At 35.1% G+C, this 19668-nt stretch overlaps 2 protein-coding genes across 3 annotated transcripts; both read left to right on the top strand.

The window, feature by feature from the left end:
* The first annotated feature begins 326 nt into the window (after nucleotides 1-326).
* Nucleotides 327-9829, top strand: LOC132032803 (DExH-box ATP-dependent RNA helicase DExH1). 2 transcript variants are annotated; one of them, XM_059422538.1, is made up of 16 exons: nucleotides 327-782; nucleotides 2619-2764; nucleotides 3403-3502; nucleotides 3654-3869; nucleotides 3957-4052; nucleotides 4826-5101; nucleotides 5464-5667; nucleotides 5759-5914; nucleotides 6706-6798; nucleotides 6967-7181; nucleotides 7512-7671; nucleotides 7794-8067; nucleotides 8141-8333; nucleotides 8452-8638; nucleotides 8872-9240; nucleotides 9337-9829. In XM_059422538.1, exons 1-16 carry the CDS (start codon nucleotides 495-497, stop codon nucleotides 9466-9468), a joined length of 3105 nt encoding a protein of 1034 aa, XP_059278521.1. In that variant the 5' UTR covers nucleotides 327-494; the 3' UTR covers nucleotides 9469-9829. The 2 variants fall into 2 exon arrangements, with proteins under 2 accessions (XP_059278521.1, XP_059278523.1); XM_059422540.1 differs by lacking the exon at nucleotides 327-782 and having other exon boundaries at nucleotides 2626-2764; nucleotides 3399-3502.
* Nucleotides 9830-13261: 3432 nt separating this feature from the next.
* Nucleotides 13262-19668, top strand: LOC132032804 (uncharacterized). Its single transcript, XM_059422541.1, has 10 exons — nucleotides 13262-13647; nucleotides 17426-17511; nucleotides 17732-17798; nucleotides 18056-18198; nucleotides 18319-18367; nucleotides 18431-18568; nucleotides 18685-18765; nucleotides 18857-19033; nucleotides 19147-19233; nucleotides 19393-19668. Exons 1-10 carry the CDS (start codon nucleotides 13429-13431, stop codon nucleotides 19453-19455), a joined length of 1110 nt encoding a protein of 369 aa, XP_059278524.1. The 5' UTR covers nucleotides 13262-13428; the 3' UTR covers nucleotides 19456-19668.

Consider the following 19668-nt stretch of genomic DNA (forward strand, 5'->3'; position numbering starts at 1 on the left):
TATGATTTTAAATCAAGTTATGCGGTTCGCATAAAGTTATGCTTGTTCTGACATAACTTCATGAATTAAGTTAATTTATGTGTGTCTTGATTTTCACTTCCATATCAGTCTCTTGCATCACGTCACTGAACTTGCACTCTATATACTCCATCTTAGTCCCCTGTAACCCAAAACCTTTAGATTCTACTGTCCTTCTTCAAACTTCCAGCCTATCGTATTTAATTTTTCTTTTAACTCCTTTCATATTCAAATTAGGGAGGCATTTATTCAATTTATTAATGACTTTCTTCATTGATAATAATACAAATTACGTTTCTACGTTACTCATTTGAAATCTAAAACAATTCCCAAAATGCAAACCGAAAACACTGAAATTGCATTTAATTTTCCACCTGTTTTGACTTCCAACCGAGATCTTAGGACATGGACGCTCTTCAGAACTTAAATAAAATAAAACCCCCAGTCGCAGTTACCACACGCGCCCGCACTAGTAAATGTCAGTGCGGCTTCTAAACCCCCATTTTCTTCACTTGCGTAACCACTCTCTTCTTCGTTCATCAACAACAACAGCTCAAACGAGTTACAGTTACTCTTTCTCAAACCGTTCCGCTATGTCTTATCGTCCCAATTACCGAGGCGGCGGTGGCCGACGTGGCGGCGGAGGAGGACGTGGCGGTGGAGGACGTGGCGGTGGAGGACGTGGAGGAGGACGTGGCGGTGGTGAACAGAGATGGTGGGACCCGGTATGGCGTGCCGAACGTCTTCGCCAACAGGCAGCTGAGGTACTTTAAAATTGATGACTTTTTATATATATATTCAACAATCACTGCTTTTTTGGTTCATTGTTTGTGCATTTGCTAGAAATGTATATATATATATATTAGATGGGCTTAATGCATATGCGGCCTCCTAAACTTGTCCCTTTTTTCCATTTTGACACCTCAACTAAGTGTTGTTTTTATTGAACTCCTGAACTCGTCCTCAAGCGTGTCTATCAAATACAATCTGACTTACATAATATTCCATCTTCAATGTAGCAACATGCTAATATATATTCTAATTTAATTATGCCATCTTTTAGCTAAGATTAACAGCAATTGAGAGGAAAAAAAGAGTAGCTCTTAATTAAGCTGGCAGTGGAAGAGCAGAAACCGATACATCCATGACCTAAAGAATAGCTTACCACATGTCTAAAATATTACTCCACCTTCATTTCCCCAATTTAATTTTTGCTTCTAATAAAAATTAGATTTAGGGGGTTTGATAGACACACTTGAGGACGAGTTCAGGGGTTCAATAGGAACAACACTTAGTTGAGGTGCCAAAATGGAAAAAAGGGACAAGTTTAGGGGGCCGCATATGCATTAAGCCTATTAGATGTATGGCTGCAGAAACCGAAAAAATCCTTTTTTGTTTTTGTTTTAGACATTACATTATTGTTTTCCTTGTTTTTTGTTTCTGTGGAAAGGTCGCACACATACACCTTTTCTTTTTTGCTAAATTGATGGCTTTTTATGTATTTGTCACTGCTTTTTGGTTCATTGATTTCGGATTTGCTAAAAATGTGTAATTTATGCTTTTTGTGAATGCAATTCAAGTGATTAATGTCGTGTTTAAATTTAATACTGTGTTTTTTGGTTGCAGAAATGGAAGAAAGAATTTCTTTTTTTGTCACTTTGTCTTGATGGTTGATGCATATTGTTTCATAATGTATATCCTATTATGTGTCTTGTATCGTACTGTATTGTTTTGACAGAATACAATATTTGGATAAATTGTATCGTTTTCCGTCGTCACATAATGTCACACATGAGCAATTTGAAGAATAAACCTACATGAGAAGTAGGTTATGGTTTAGAGCTACTATAAAAAGGCAGGGGAAAAGAATAAAATAGGATTATTAGATAAAAAGTAAAGATCAAATGAGAAAAAAGTTAACGAAGTGATTACACCAAACCAGTCGTTATACAACGCGAGACTTTTTGTCGTTACATAACGATGGATCGTATTATATTGTATTGTTTTGATGAATACAATATTTGGATAAATTATATCATTTCCTGTCGTTACATAATGTCATACATCATCAATTTGAAGTATAAATCTACAAGAAAAGTAGGGTATTGGGTAGAGCTACTATAAAAGATAGGATAAAGGATAAAATAATATTATTAGATAATAAGCAAAGACAAAATGAGAAAACAAAAAAGTAACAACATGATCACACCAAATTGGTCGTTACATAAAATGGGACGTTTCGAAACAATTTCTGAGGGCCATCGGACTGGGGAAACCCTGAATTAACCGTGGTGCACTTGCGGGAAACTCCTTGCCGAGGGCCTGTGCACCCCCGGGATTAGTCGGGGCTCAAAGAGACTCGGACACCCGGTGCTTAATCAAAAAAATAAAATGGGACGTTTCGTAGTTACATAACAACCAAAACAAACATTTTATTTCAACTAACAATACAATACTATACATTTGGTAACTGCGATCCAAACAAGCTGTTAATGTTTTCCTTGTTTATAAGTTCGTGATGTATATGTTTATGCTCTTGTGAATGCAATTCAAGTGATTGGTGGTGTGTTAAAAGTTAACATTGTAATTTTTGGTTGTAGATGGAGGTGATGAATGAGAATGAGTGGTGGGGGAAGATGGAGCAGTTTAAGAGAGGAGGCGAGCAGGAAATGGTAATAAGGCGGAATTTTAGTAGGGATGACCAGCAGAAGTTGTCTGATATGGCGTATCAATTAGAACTTTACTTGTAAGTGGTTTGATCTCGAAGAAGAACTGTTGCTCTCACTAATGGGAATTTGATTCGTTGTCCTTTGTTTTGTATTTAGCATGGGTTGTGCTCCCATTTCAATCATTATGAACTTAAATTTGTAATTAGACATAGATTATGAAGGCAAAATGTACTTGAAATGTGAGTAATCGTCCTTCTGTAGTGCAAAAATGACAAAATTTACAAAAAGAAAAGAATTCTTCAAACATGCTTCTGCCATGTCAAAACATATTTACTTTTCTCTCCATGCATGTCCTAAAGCTTTGCGAACTGAGAATTATGTAATTGATACCCTTTTATCTACCTTAAATTAATAGGATTTTCTTTAAGTAACCGAAACTCAGAAGATGAAAAGCAGACATGTATCACACTTTTCAATGTATGGTAATTGTAATAACTTACATACATGTGTGCTGCATGATATTTCCTTTTTTTCTGTGTTTAAAATGATGGAATAAGAAACTAAACCTGGTAGATAAATCGGCTCCAGCCTTTCATTTGAAAAATAAATTTGCTTTCCTTGTGGCTTTAAAAAGCACTATTTTATGGTGATCATAGTAAAGCAAAGTGTTTACCTAATTGTTCTATCCATGCCTTTTGTATTTGCTGGAAGAAAGCCATGCTTATAACAAGGGAAAGGCACTTGTTGCAAGCAAAGTCCCATTGCCAAGCTATCGTGCTGATCTTGACGAGCGTCATGGATCTACACAGAAAGAGGTATAGTACTGCCATCTTGCTATTAGCTGGTGAGGATGTTCTTTCAGTTATCATTGCTGATGATTTGCTTGTGTTGCTGGTTTTAGTTAATGTATAACTTAACTGTAACCACACTAATAAAAAGAATAACTAAACTGTAACCATGTCGCAGATAAGGATGTCTACAGAGATTGAGGAAAGAGTCGGAAATCTATTGAGTAGTTCACAAGACACAGTATCTGCTGGGACATCCTCTTCAACATCTGGTAATTCTGCCAAATTATCATCCAAAGCTGTAGAAACAGCCAAACCTAAGTTGACTATAGAAGATGATACTGCCACCAAAACACTTAATATGGAACTTAAACAGAAGCAGGAAAAGACGAGGGTACACCCTTTTCTCTTGGTTTATCAGTCTTCGATCTTATTTTCTAGTTTCAGTAGTTGAACTGTTTTTAAATCATTCTGCTTGTAGGAAAGTGAAAAAGTCAAGGCAATGATCTCATTCAGAGAAAAACTTCCAGCATTTAAAGTAAAATCTGAATTTATGGAAGCTGTTGCAAGGAATCAGGTGCGCTATCTGTAATAATTACTTTTGCAACAAGAAAGCGTGACCAGTTAATTCTTTTTTCCAAATTTTCTAATATGCTGCTGATTGCACATACAACTTTACAAAACTCTAACTCTTGCAATATGTACTTCGAAACAAATAGCATCTAAATGTAAAATGTTACGAAGAAAGTGTGGTGGATTGCCATGCCAACATGTATTTGGTGGACCGTATGGAGGAAAGGAATGCTAGATGTTTTGAAGACAAAGCTAGTCCAATTCAGCAAATCAAGTTCAAGTATATACTTTTGTTTTCTCGTTGGTGTAAGGAGGAACTTGTAAATGAAGTAGAATCGATACTTAGCATCTTAATCCGTGAAAGATTAGAATGAGATTTTCTTGCCTTTTGCTTTTTGTACATACTACAGCACTTTCGTTGTGCTTCCACGTTTATTAAACTTACCTCTTCTCAAAAAAGAAAAAAAGGTAAGGAATAGTTACTTCTAGTAGCAGTTCTGTCTAGAATGCCTTTTCTGGCATTCTTTGTTTGTTTTCATCCTTTTTTCTCAGGAACACTGGGAAAGTAGTTTTACTGAAAAATTGTCCTATGATGGAAAAACATTCACTGGTAAATATTTCTGCTTGCAGGTTAAGTGGCATGTTTGCAATAACTTTCCGTTTGTTAGTCTAATTCAATTTTCCTGGTGGTTTTGTGCTCTTCAATGCTTTTGAATCACATTATTAGCCAATTAGGGCTTTTCCAGGAAGAGTATACTCACTATATGGTCAATACAGGTATTGGTAGTTTCTGGAGAGACTGGTTGTGGAAAGACTACACAGCTCCCTCAATTCATTCTAGAAGAGGAGATATCATCCCTTCGCGGTGCTGGCTGTAACATTATATGCACTCAGCCTCGCCGTATATCAGCAATATCAGTTGCTGCTCGGATATGCTCTGAAAGAGGAGAGAATCTTGGTGATACTGTTGGATACCAGATCCGGCTGGAATCAAAGCGCTCTGCTCAAACACGGTTGCTATTTTGCACAACAGGAGTGTTACTGCAGCAACTGGTATTAGTCTCTGGAACTCTTTTTTGCCAAAACTTGTGTAAATTCCTTGTTCGCTGTTTCATCTTTGAAATGGGATAGGGCAAATTGCTACTTGCAATGCTCGATATGCCTATTATCTTTTTGTTTCTCCACATCTTTGTCGCTAAGCTGCTGTGTATTTGGAGAGTAAAATTTTTACGGCTTCATGCACACCGGGATATGCTCAAGAATGGAGGATGAAGGAAACTTAATATATTTTCTGCATAATATGGGCTTATATATAATTATCTATGTAACTATTACCTTGGATTAATACTATGATTTAGAGGTTTTGTATCTATTCGAAGGAAAGATGATTTTCCCTCCCTTCCTTTTGAATATAGGTTCAGGACCCTGATTTGACTGGTGTTAGCCATCTGCTTGTTGATGAAATCCATGAAAGAGGCATGAATGAAGACTTTCTCTTGATAATTTTACGTGACCTCCTTCCTCGACGACCTGATTTGCGTCTCATTCTGATGAGTGCTACTATTAATGCTGAGTTGTTCTCCAAATACTTCAGAGATGCACCCACAATTCATATACCGGTATTGTGTTTTAATCTTTTGTATCTCAACATTTCAAGACATGTTCAAACATAATGTTCTACTTCTAATTTTCTTAGGCTTAATTTTCCAGGGTTTGACATATCCAGTGGCGGAGCTGTTCCTTGAAGACGTGTTGGAGAAGACTCGTTACCTTATAAAATCAGAAGCAGACAATTTCCAAGGAAACTCAAGGAGAAGGATGAGGCAACAAGATTCTAAAAGAGATCCTCTGACTGATCTTTTTGAGGCATGGTCTTTTCCCATATTGTTGATGAACTATAAGCAAAAAAATTTCGTTTCTCTTTAAAATGGACTTACTCGATAAATTAGACTTGGCTGCTGTCTCAAACCTACTATGAGGTTATTGTTACTGTGTTTCTTTACGTTTTTAGTTAAAGTTGACTTTGATATTTTCTAATTCTTGCGGTAATAGCTGATGCGATTTGAAACTTTTCCCTTGCAGTTGCATAATAGTTGTAGACTGTAACATAAGAGCTTTTAGTATCTAAGGTTTATCTGCTTATCAAACCTTCATTGATCTAAACATGCTTTCTAGCCGGATTTTGATGTTTTGAACAACTTTGTCCTGTGGATGCCTTGAATGGCATCATAACTTAGAGTATGAAAATGCTGGTACCTCTTAGTGAGAAGTTGCTTTCATGAACTTAAGTTCAATGATGATCGTCCTCCCTAAAAGAAATTGATATCTGGGGGCTGTGAGGCTGTGAATTAACATTATACTTGGTAAGGTATAAAAGGTTCAGTGAGGACATCTATTTAACTTGTACTGAATAGCCAATTCTAAAAACAGACTAATTAAGTTTGAATCATTCATTTGATTCTGTACTGTGAATATTGTGTTGTGTCACAACTTGTATGGTCTTCATTCTTTAGTTATTTGCTCATTTCAAGGGAATGCATGACCAGTTAGTGAGTTTTTTCTTGTAACTACAATTTTAAAAATGGCAGTTACTCTTTTCAAATGCATATTTTAATTCTCTTACCAAGTAGGCTCTTATTGAAGATTTCTGTTTGTAGGATGTGGACATTGGTTCCCATTATAAAAGCTACAGCATGACTACAAGACAATCTCTGGAAGCATGGTCTGGTTCACAGCTTGATTTGGGTCTCGTACGTACTTTACCTTTTACCGACAAAAGAAGTTTTGTTCATGTCAAACATTTCAATTTTTAGCTCCTTATTGAAAGAGGGGTTTGACTGAAGGCATGTTTGTTGCATTGGTTGCACAGGTTCACTTGTTCTTAACTTTGAGATTTTTTTATTCAATTGCTTTGCTAGGTGGAAGCAGCCATTGAATATATTTGTCGCCGTGAAGGTGAAGGTGCAATTCTTGTATTCTTAACTGGTTGGGATGACATTTCTAAGCTACTTGATAAAATTAAGGCTAACAACCTCCTTGGGGATACGAGGAAGTTTTTAATCCTCCCTCTTCACGGTTCAATGCCAACAATGAATCAACGAGAAATATTTGATCGCCCACCTGCTAACATGAGGTACGTTCTTTGTTTAGCATAAACAGGTCTCCAAGAATATGTATAGAATATGTGTTTACTGCCCTTCATTAATATTACCATTGCTTAAACATTTATCTCTTCAGGTGGATCATTACTTTTTCTGTTATTTCTTGTTATCTTATGGTGGATTTTCATTGTCAATTGCTTAAACTAACATATCAGTACGATCCTTGCTTCGTATTAATCAAAGTACTCATATTTCAGCTGTAGCTGAAGAGCTGCTAAGACTGATAGCTTAATCTAGCAGCTCATCAGTCATTTTTTTTTTTAATTTTTATAAAATTAAATATCTTTGATCTGATCATGCAGGAAAATTGTTCTTGCAACCAACATAGCTGAGAGCAGTATAACTATAGATGATGTCGTGTATGTCATAGACTGTGGAAAGGCGAAAGAGACTAGCTATGATGCACTTAACAAGCTTGCTTGTTTATTACCATCATGGATTTCAAAGGCCTCGGCACATCAGGTAATAGAATGCAATATGTATTGTGGGAGATTGATATATTTGGAGTACATTGTCATTCAAATTCATTCAACTTCATTTGGCTTAGTATTTCTGGCTTATTGGACATTTTTTATTATCTGCAGAGACGTGGTCGTGCAGGCCGTGTACAACCTGGAGTTTGTTATAGGTTGTATCCGAAACTAATACATGATGCTATGCCACAATATCAACTACCTGAGATTCTTCGAACTCCATTACAAGAGCTTTGTCTCCATATTAAGAGCTTGCAGTTTGGCGCCATTGAATCCTTTTTGGCCAAGGCACTTCAACCTCCAGATGCTCTCTCTGTGCACAATGCCATTGAACTTCTGAAAACTATTGGAGCTCTGGATGATACAGAAGAACTTACTCCACTTGGTTTGTACAGTGCACATGCTTTTCTCTATGTATATTCCAGATTGGAAGATTTACTCATAATGTTTCTTTACAGGCCGCCATCTTTGCACTCTACCACTGGATCCAAATATTGGAAAGATGCTCCTGATGGGGTCCATCTTCCAATGTCTAAACCCTGCACTTACTATTGCTGCTGCTCTTGCACACCGTGATCCATTTGTCCTTCCAATAAACAGGAAAGAGGAAGCAGATGCTGCCAAAAGATCCTTTGCTGGTGATTCTTGCAGGTTAAACCAAAAAAATTAATGGTTTATATGCTTCTTTCTCTGGCTTCCACCAGGGACATCACTTTGTGGAATAAAATATTTCCTTATTCGTGTAAAAACAATCTTCCCTTTGATGCAGTGATCATATTGCACTTCTTAAAGCATTTGAAGGATGGAAAGATGCTAAACGCTATGGAACAGAACGAGCCTTCTGTTGGGAAAATTTCTTATCTCCTGTAACCTTGCAGATGATGGAAGACATGAGAAATCAGTTTGTTGACCTACTGTCAGATATTGGTTTTGTGGATAAAGCACGAGGTGCCAAGGTAAATTCTCCAAATTTCCTTTCCTTGAACAACTAATGCACATGTAACTCTGTCCACTCTAATGCTGTCTAAGTCTGTGTTGACCATGTCTTGTCGTAGATTTTTACTATTGGTGAAATATGTATATCATGGTCTAGAAGAAGCAAATAATATTTAGCTTCCGATTTGAGTCCACATAGCAGTAGTTAACACCCATCCATGATCAAGATTAAGAGAGTGATCTGTAATTGCAGGCATACAATGAATACAGCAATGATTTAGAGATGGTATGCGCCATCCTTTGTGCCGGCCTCTACCCAAATGTTGTGCAGTGTAAAAGAAGAGGAAAGCGTACAGCATTTTACACGAAGGAAGTTGGAAAAGTCGATATTCACCCAGCATCTGTTAATGCTGGTGTTCATCTTTTCCCTCTTCCCTACCTAGTTTACAGTGAGAAAGTCAAGACTACAAGCATTTTTATCAGAGATTCAACGAACATATCAGATTATTCTCTTCTTATGTTTGGGGGTAATCTAACTCCAAGCAAAAGTGGAGAGGGCATTGAAATGCTTGGAGGCTATCTTCACTTTTCTGCATCAAAAAGTGTGTTGGATTTAATAAAGGTTTGACATTCGATTTTTGCAACAATTTCATCTTTGTGGCGTATGTTTTTATCATTTCAAAAGTAACTTATTTGTTCGTGTGCCCAAATTTTGCAGAAACTGCGAGGGGAACTGGATAAAATCTTAAAAAGGAAAATCGAAGAGCCCCACTTTGACGTCTCAGTCGAGGGAAAGGGTGTAGTTGCAGCTGTAGTTGAGTTACTTCATAGTCAAGACATACGGTACTAAGATATAGCGGACATTTTCCCGTTTATCTATAGCAACTAGTAGTGAGCAAACCATAAATAGATGATTATGGCTTTGAGCGCGGAAACATATATTGACAACAGGTTTGAGGCCCCTTTGTTGTAGTATGTTAGCATAGAGAGGCAGGGGCAGATCTAGCCGTATAGTCGTGGGTTCATTTTAACCCATAACTTTTAGTCTAGATCTTGATTTATCTGTGTAAAATGCACTGTAATTGCTGAAAATATTGAAAAATGAACCCACAACTCAAATAAGGTGATGGGTTCAGTGGTTGAAGCTCGAGACCTAAACTCTTAGAATTGAAATCCTAGATTCGCCTCTAAGAGGTAGATAATTTTGTAACGACTTCAATTCTTCAAGCTTCCTTCAATTTACCATTGGTGGTGTTGTGCTGTGAAATATCACCCTTAGCTCTCTAAGTAGCAAGAATGATGTAGCTTGCTACATTTGAGAAGGAAGAGGTGAATTGTGTATCTCTTCAGTAACTGTCTTGTAATAATGTCATATCAAATCCTTAGTGGTAATGCGTCAGACTTCAGCATATAATCTCTTGGTAAATATGCAGTGACAATAATCTAGACGCACATTTATGCTAACTTTTCTCCGATTTAATTATTTTAGGCTTAATACATATGCAGCTTCCTAAACTTGTCTCTTTTTTGCATTTTAGTATCTCAACTAAGCGTTGTTCCTATTGAACCTCTGAACTTGGCCTCAAGTGTGTCTATTAAACACAATCTGATTTACACAACATATATGGTGAAGAACCACCACTTAAACCAATCCAGTTTTGATTTCTTATTTTCCAGTTTTAGTTTTCAGTTTTTATTTTTCAGTTTTAGTTTTCAATTTTGATTTCTTATTTTCCAGTTTTGGTTTTTGATTTTCCAGATTTGGTTTTTTATTTTCAGTTTTGGTTTTTAGTTTTCAGTTTTTTGGTTTCTTATTTTTCAGTTTTTGATTTACAGTTTTAGTTTCCAATTTTTATTTTCCAGTTTTGGTTACTTATTTTTCAGTTTTACCTTTCAGTTTTAAGTTTTTATTTTCAGTTTTAGGTTCCAATTTTAGTTTTCAGTTTCTATTTTCCAGTTTTAGTTTTCAATTTTGATTTCTCATTTTCCAATTTTGTTATTTGATTGGTTTAAGTGATGGTTCTTCACAATATGTGTTATGTAAGTTGGATTGTGTTTGATAGATACACTTGAGCGAGTTTAGAGGTTCAATAGAATAAATGACTTGAGGTGTTAAAATGGAAAAAAAAAAAACAGTTTAGGCCGCATATGCATTAAGCCATTATTTTATCGCTTTAATGCTCCCAGAACTTTGGTCTAGCGGTAAGAACCCAACACGTGACGTGTGAGTTGGATGCACGTCCCGCGTTCGACCCGTGCTGCATACAAAAGTATGTTATTTAATTGGAGAAGGGAAAAGAGATGGGCCATTATCTGTTGAGTTTCGAACAGTGCATCATTGATCCTCGAGTATTAGAAAAAGAAAATCTAAAGCCTGAGGTTAAAATTATATTTCTAGGATTACTGTAAATCGCGGACTCTTATAGTCTCCATTGCACTCATTTGCTGTACTTCCAACAAGTGGGATATTTCAATGACTAATGTCAGTTGTGTGAGACATATAGTAAAACTTTTCATGTTCAGCAGGGTCGTTTGGTACTTGGTTTGGAGGGTGAGTTGTATGGGTATTAAATTCTGGAATAGTAATAGCATGTTTGGTAGCTGATTTGGAGGTAAGTGATGCATATATTAAATTTTGCATTACTAATATCATGTTTGGAGGTGAGTTATTCATGTTTAAAATTAATACGGTGTTTGATTTGTAATTTAGAAACTAGCATAACTAATACCTGTATAAGTTATGAGGGAATTTGTGTATTAGTTTATGCAGCATAGAAGGTGGAATAAATGCATGAATAACTAGTACATGCATAAAATAATACATATAAAATTTCATTGTACTTATAAAAAATTTCATTATATAAAAAGTAAAATTTCATTGTATAAAAAGTGTAATTTAAAATGGTCAAAGTGATCTCCAATTTTGAATAGTTCAGGGTAAATGAGCAATTTTTTCTTGTTTTGGAGCAACGTTAATAGAAATGATATTTTTAAGCTGTTTGGCTAGTTGGAGGGTAGTTTTGGGCAAAAATGTAATGAACGACAAAATTGATCTATTTCGAATAGTATAGGGGCATTTTGATCCTTTTTCCATAAAAAATTAAAATACTTTCTCTGTCTTACGTTTCTTTTTTGTCCGTCTCAAAAAGAGTGTTTCTTTGTATATTTAATAAGATACAATTCAAACATTCTACATGATAAGTCTTAAATCACAAGATTCAAATAACATTTAGTATATTACACACATCTTTAAGTTAGGATCACAAAATTCAATAGTCTCATTTCTTAAATATTGTATGAGTCAAATTAAGACACTTAAATTGGGACAGAGAGACTAAGTAGGCGTTTGGACATGCGATTTCATGTCATGGTTTCAAGTCATGAGATGAAATCAGCGTTTGAACATGCGATTTCATCTCATGACGTGAAATCCCAAATCATCTAAAAAGACATAATTGGGATTTTAAATCATGATTTCAAAATTTTTAAATGTAAAACTAGACCCATAAATTTATATTTTGTAAAAAAAAACCCATAAGTTGGTAGATATTTTAACAATTACTCTTTACCAACATTTACCAACCTCATTAACTTCTACTAGCCGTTATTTATGTTCGTACCATGTGGGAGGATTATATTAAAGAGTAATTACATTACTATTCATGTTAAATTTTTCTTTTTTATTGAACTAAAGTTTGATCAATTGATGTTGTATTTTTTAGAAAGGCCTTCTAGTAGCGTATTAATTTTGTTATGAACTATGACTTGCTCATTTGGTAAGATTGTGTAAGAATTGGAAAAGTTTTAATAGTTTTAACAATTTGTGGGGTTTTTATGTCTATAAGAAAAAAATATAACTTAAGAAATCCAAATTGCATGTCCAAATATGATTTCAAATCATGTCCAAACGGCTCCTAAAGTGAAAGGAGTCTCTAAAATTATTTCTTATTACTCGCTCCGTCCATTTTTACTTTATGTACATAAAGAGTTGTACATTTTTACTTGTCCAATTTAAAAATCTAAGAGATAATTTATTATTTCATACCTATTTTAACCTTATTATTATTTATTGGGTTGACAAGTTCAAGGAATTCTTAGTGACTGCATAACTTTTAAGATATGTTTTATTGATTTTAATCATTAGGTTACTTAGCAATAATTAAGGGTAATTATATCATAAAATTATCATTCTATTTTTGGCTCAGGAGTAATATAAAGAAATTGTGGTATAAAACTTACTTACTCCTTAAAAAAAATATTTTTGAAAAATTGGATTTTTTAAAAAAAAATTAGTTTCTCCGTCCACTTTTATTTGTCTCGTTTCCCTTCTAAAAAAAGGGGGTTTTAGTCAAACCGCATAAACTTTTGTTTTAATATTTTCTAATATTTTAAGATGTATTTTTTCATCATATTAATACGAGAAGAATTGCAACTTACAGTATTTTTCGTATAGTTTCCGAAACATCCAAATTTTAGTTCTAAAATATTAAATTAATCTAATTAAATTTAGTAACATAAAAAAAATTAGTCGAGTAAACTTTGATCAATATTTTAAAAAAAGTGAATTACAACTTACATTATTTTAAAAGTGGTTAATTTACCGGGGGGAGAGAGGGAGTATTTAATTCATGTTGGGTTGGATTTTCAGACCTTACGGCTTACTCAATTGGACACTCAAACTTGGTTAGCTCCGCCATTCATCATCACACTTTGGTTTGTTAACTCCGCCATTGCATTGCAGCACACAACATAGATTTGTTGTCAGTCAGTATATAATATACATAAATCTGTCTCTTCTATCAATTCAACAATGAGCTGCTCATCATCCTCTTTGATTCTTCCTTCCATTTCTTCTTCTTCCAAGTGCTTGCTTTCTAAGAATGGGTTTCCAAGATTTACCCAAAATAACATATTGGATAAGTCGTCTAGGGTTTATATGAGCAGTGTTTCTGTTGGATCTCGAACTGCTGTAAATGATGCTCTGTTTGCTGATTATAAGCCAACCAGTGCTTTTCTCTTCCCTGGACAGGTTGAATATTCTTTTTCTTCTTCATTTCACATGACATTTTCAAGTTTGATTGAAAATTTGGTGATTTATGTTAATATATGTAGTTCATTTGTCTAAGTACATTCATTAAGTATTATTTGGCTGCTGAATTTACGTCCCAATTTATGTGAAGGTGTTTGACTGGGCATGGAGTTTTAAGACTGTCAGGAAACTTTTGAAATTTGGGGTCTAAAATAAGTTATAGATATTTGTATGGCGATGCATCATTAAGGTTAAACTGGATATTTTAAAGTTAAATTGTTACTCCCTCTGTCCCAATTTATGTGGCACAGTTCGGAGTTAATAAAAATGGGGGGTTTGGAAGATTTAGGCCTAAACAATTGTAGGAGGGTTTTCATGAGCAGCAGTTCTGTTGGATCTTCTCCAATTGCGGTCAATGATGCCTACCAATGCTTTTCTCTTCCCTGGACAGGTTGAAAATTCTCTCCTTCATTTCACATGACATTTTCAAGTTTATTGGAAAATTGGTGATTTATGTTAATTCTGCAGTTCACTTGTCTATGTAATTCATGAAGTATTATTTGCTGCTGAATTCAAATTATGATGATTAGTACTCCGTCCGTCCATTTTTAATTGTCCAGTATACAACCAAGAGATAATTGATATTTTCATACATGTTTTACCTTTATAGTCTCTTCTTCATTTCACATTTCGATTTTGAAAAGAAGAAAGAAGATTTATGTTGTATATTTGCGTCAACTGTTCTCAAGTTTGATTGAAATATTGGCGATTTATGTTAATTCTATAGTTCACTTATCTAAGTAATTCATTACTCCCTCCGTCACAATTTATGCGAAGGTGTTTGACTGTGCACGGAGTTTAAGAAAGGAGGACTTTTAAAACTTGTGGTCTAAAATAAGGCATAGATATCAGTATTGCTGTAAATCATCTCATTGAGGGTAAAAATGGAAGTTTGAAGCTAAGATTGTTACTCCCTTTGTACCAATTTATATGATACAATTCGGATTCCGAGAGTCAAATAAGAAAATCTTTAACCGCGATTTATTCGTATCCCCTTTAAATATTTTAAATTGTCAATTATTGTGACTTATAATACTTTTTATTTAGTTTCTAAATATGCAATTTTTTTTTTCTTAAAGATTGTTTGTCCCAATTCATGGTCAAAATAAAGAACTTTGACTCTCGAAATCCGAACTGTATCACATAAATTGGGACAGAGGCAGTACTAAATATAGAGAGTTGTATTCTTTTTGGAACTGACTAAAAAGGAAAGAGTGTCGCATAAATTGGGACGGATGGAGTATTATTTGCTGCTGAATTGAAATTATGATAATTAATTGATAAGTGTTTCGGATCTTCTTCATCTTTCTCCTACTTGATTAGATTTTGAATGGGAAAAGAATCTATGTTGTATACTCCCTCGTCCCAATTTAAGTATCTTAGTTTGACTGGGCACAAAGTTTAAGGAAAACAAAGAGACTTTTGAATCTTGTGGTCCTAAATAAAGATGTGTAATGTGTCCTTTGAATCTTGTGGTTTTAAACTTGCCATGTAGGATGTTTGAATTGTCAACTTACTAAATGTAGAAAGAGAAACTCTTTTTTGGGACACATCAAAAGGGAAAGTAAGACACTTAAATTGGGACGGAGGACGTAACTGTTTTATTTCATCAATTGGTTCGAAGTTGGATGGAAAAGTTGCTAGCTTTGAGGCTTAAATTGGGACGGAGGACGTAACTGTTTTATTTATTTCATCAACTGGTTCGAAGTTGGATGGAAAAGTTGCTAGCTTTGAGTCATTTTGTGTAGGGGTGTTCATGGTCCGGTTTGACTCGGTTTTTGGTTAAAACCAAACCAATTAAGTCATTTTTTTTTCTAATATTCAAACCAAACCAAACCATCATCAACAACAACAACAACATACCCAGTAAATTCCCACAATGTGGGGTCTGGAGAGGGTAGAGTGTACGCAGACCTTACCCTCACCTTTCAAGGTGAGAAGGCTGTTTCTGAAAGACCCTCGGCTCAAGAGAGAACAAGACCATTATAGTATAAATTCTATCGGTTTGGGGTTTGTCGGTTTGGTTCGGTTTTTGCGCTTTTTTTCGGATTTTAAGAATGTATTAATACAAAGAACCTTTGAATCAAATGGTAACTAAATGTGGCTTTGACCGTGATCCATTCAAATCTAAGAATCTTCTTAATTAATTCATTAACTTTATTTAGGTTTAGGCCTATGGCTTGGGTATAGGAATTACAGAAACATATCATCTACGTTTCATGATTCTAGTTACCTCCCTACATATAGCCTTTTGCTATTACGCAACCTTGAAGTCGGGGAATTTTTGTTATCTAGACTCATCGTGTTTATGAAGCATTGAGAAGAAAGCACAGAAGTTAAAACGGAAAATGATAAACAGAAAGACAAAGTCATCTACCAAATCTTTTTAAATTCCAATTGCCATTTTCTTCCCCTTAATTTGTTACGGATAAAATGCTAGCTTATCAGTAGTAATTCAGATGCCATGTAAATGAAGGAACCGTAAAACTGAATAAGGCAAAAATTCTATTTTACCTTTAGCAAATTTCTTTTTATTTCCCCTTAAACTTAAATGGGTTACACTTTTCTTTCTAATTATTTGAATTTGTATTGGACTTGGAATGAGCCCATATATATATCTATCGGTTTGGTTCAGTTTTGGTTCGGGTTTTTTTGGTTTAACACCAAACCAAACCAAATGTTAGCGGTTTTTTAAAATTTAAAACCAAATCAAGTTAAACCAAGTTGGTTTTCGGTTTATTAAGTTGGTTTGACTCGGTTTACCGGTTCAGATCGGTTTTTCGGTCTCATTTGAACACCCCTAATTTTGTGTATTTATGTTGATTCTATATTCAGTTGTCTAATAACTTGGTTAGTACTTCTTGCTGAATAGAATGATGATAATTACTCCCTCCGTTCACTTTTACTTGTCCAGTATTCTAAAGATAGATTTTCATTTTTACTTGTCACTTTTAGCATATCAAGAGAAGACAATTTCTTTTTTCCTGTTTTACCCATAGTATTAAATACTCAGTTCAATCATTTTACAAATCCAATGAAAATATGCACCAATTAATATGGGTACATTGGTAAATTACGGACTTCATTTATTATTTCTTAAGGGGTATGCAAAGTCAAAAGTAGACCAGTAAAAGTGAATGGAGGGAGTATTTGATAAGTTTTTCATGTCTTCTTGGATTAGATTTTGAAAAATTAATATGCTGTACAATTTCTTTATTTCATCAACTGAACACAAAAGTGCTTTGGAAAATTTGCTAGCTTTTTATTCATTTTATGTACAATTTCTGCTAATTCGGTTGTTATTTTGCCTAATTACTTGATTTCTGCTAATTCAGTTGTTATTTTGTCTAATTGGTGATCAGTATTCTTGCTGAATCAAAAATGATCATAACTACTTGATAAGTAAGAAAGCTTGAATGATGTTTTCTTCAACATGGTGTAACCTAACCAGAGAAAAGGTAGAAATCGTCTGAAGCTTGAGAGTAGGAATATTATCATGTTAGTATCTCCAGCTTTTTATTACCGCCATATTGCTTCAACTTCTCTGACTACCTTTAAGCAGCTATAGTTCAAACCTATCTGTCCACTGTTAATTTAGTGAACATCTGGTCTTTTGGTCATCACGGTAGATGGCTAGTTTCTAGAATAGTCATGTCACTGCGATCACAAGATATCCAATTTCATGCCAAACTATTTTATCAGCACCATACCTCTGCAGGGGGCACAAGCTGTTGGAATGGGCACAGAGGCTCAGAAGGTGCCTGCTGCAGCTGAATTATACAAGAGAGCAAATGAAATCATGGGGTAAATATGATGGATCAAGTCTCATAAATGCTTTGATCAACATTCTCAGAAAAAGTGCCTTTTCTGCATAAACGTATCCGTACTTTCTTTCTCTTTAAAAAAAAAAATGTTTCCACATAATTTGTTTTTCTTATTTTTTGGATTGAGTCGAAACTGATGGATAGATATGTTGATTGATAATTAAGATTTTATGTTAATATTTCTTCATTCTTGCTTACAGGTTTGACCTTTTGGATATATGTATTAATGGTCCAAAAGAGAAGTTAGACTCCACTGTTCTAAGTCAGGTATTCGTTTCATCATATTTTTCTTGTTTTTCAATCACATCTCTTATTTGGTATTAAGGTTATGTAAAATGACTTGTTAATAACTAACGCATTGATCCCATTAAACCACAAAGACAAAAGGAGCAGCAGAAGGTTCTGCAATGCATACACATTTTGCTTTCAGTTAACAGAGAAAGTTTTATAGATGATGTTTGTGATGACAATAGGATAAACTTATATTATCATTTTTGACTGGCTCATAATTTCCTTGTTCCCAGCCAGCTATCTATGTCACTAGCTTAGCTGCGGTAGAGATACTCCGTGCTCGTGAGGGGGGTCAGGGAATAATTGATTCTGTTGACGTCACATGTGGTCTGAGCTTGGGCGAATACACTGCTCTGGCATTTGCAGGAGCTTTCAGGTTGCTACCCTACATAACATTATGCTTTGGGAGTAGCTTATGTCTAGATGTACTTTTTATCCTTCCCACCCTTTAAGATGCAAGTACTTGGATTTCCACTAATCTGATTGCCTTTGCCAGTTTTGAGGATGGGCTTAAGCTGGTTAAGCTCAGAGGAGAAGCTATGCAGGTAATGTTAATGATCATAAATATGTGTCATGCATGGAGCGCTGACAATATCTATTCTATCCAGGACGCTGCTGATGCTGCAAAAAGTGCAATGGTTAGTATAATTGGACTGGATTCTGACAAGGTTCAGAAACTGTGTGATGCAGCTAATGAGGAAGTTGATGAAGCCAACAAAGTTCAGATTGCAAATTTCTTATGTCCTGTAAGTTTCTCCAAAAGCTTGGTAGCCAGAATAAATTCCATATTTACTCTACATCTTGGAATATTGCACCTGGCTAAGCATTTTCCAGTTTTGTTGTTGCACTATCTTTTTTATAGGGAAATTATGCAGTCTCTGGAGGCGTTAAAGGAATTGAAGCTGTAGAAGCCAAAGCAAAATCGTTCAAAGCACGAATGACGGTATTTCCCTTTTCTCTCAAAATGCTAATATAGGTCTTGCCACCAACTGCTAATGGTGTTTGCATCTTAACATTGGATTTAATTGTTCCAGGTACGTCTAGCTGTTGCTGGAGCTTTCCACACAAGTTTTATGAATCCTGCTGTCTCAAGATTAGAAGCTGCTTTGGGTGCAACAGAGATCAGAACTCCCAGAATACCAGTAATATCAAACGTTGATGCGCAACCACATGCAGATCCAGACACAATTAAGAAAATATTAGCTAGCCAAGTAAGAAACAGACAGTACACAGGATCTTTTTGATGAAGTAAAGAATAATATTAACAGAAGGGCATTAACTAATCTTCTGGGAACTGTTGATTTGTCATGTTTGACTTATGCAGGTGACTTCACCAGTTCAATGGGAGACCACAATGAAAACTCTCCTAACAAAAGGGCTAAAGAAGAGCTTTGAATTAGGACCTGGAAAGGTGAAATTCATGACACTCCAGAAATCTTTTAGCTAACTTCTATACCCTGATTAGACAAGTTTGATTTAGAATCAGTATGGACAGAGAGGCAGTGTATCACTTTATGACTAATTATCTTATCACTTCAGCAAGTGATTGATTTGGACTCCAATGTTTCAGGTTATTGCCGGTATTGTCAAGAGGATGGACAGAGCTGCTGAAATTGAGAACATCGGTGCCTGAGCTTTGCATTGAGGACATCATTGGTGGTTATTCTTTGAGGGACTTCGAGCTTAAGTTTTTATAATGTTAACGTCATTATAGTCTTTGTTTAAGTAGCATAATGAACTCGGATTGAAATATAACTTTGTGAACTTCGGTAGATATTAATGTGATGAAACCATACATGCTCTACGCGAGTGTTATTGTCAAATCAGTATTTATGTGGTTCCTGAT

This window comes from Lycium ferocissimum, chromosome 10 (genome assembly GCF_029784015.1).
Source record: "Lycium ferocissimum isolate CSIRO_LF1 chromosome 10, AGI_CSIRO_Lferr_CH_V1, whole genome shotgun sequence".
NCBI classification, from domain to species: Eukaryota; Viridiplantae; Streptophyta; class Magnoliopsida; order Solanales; family Solanaceae; genus Lycium; species Lycium ferocissimum.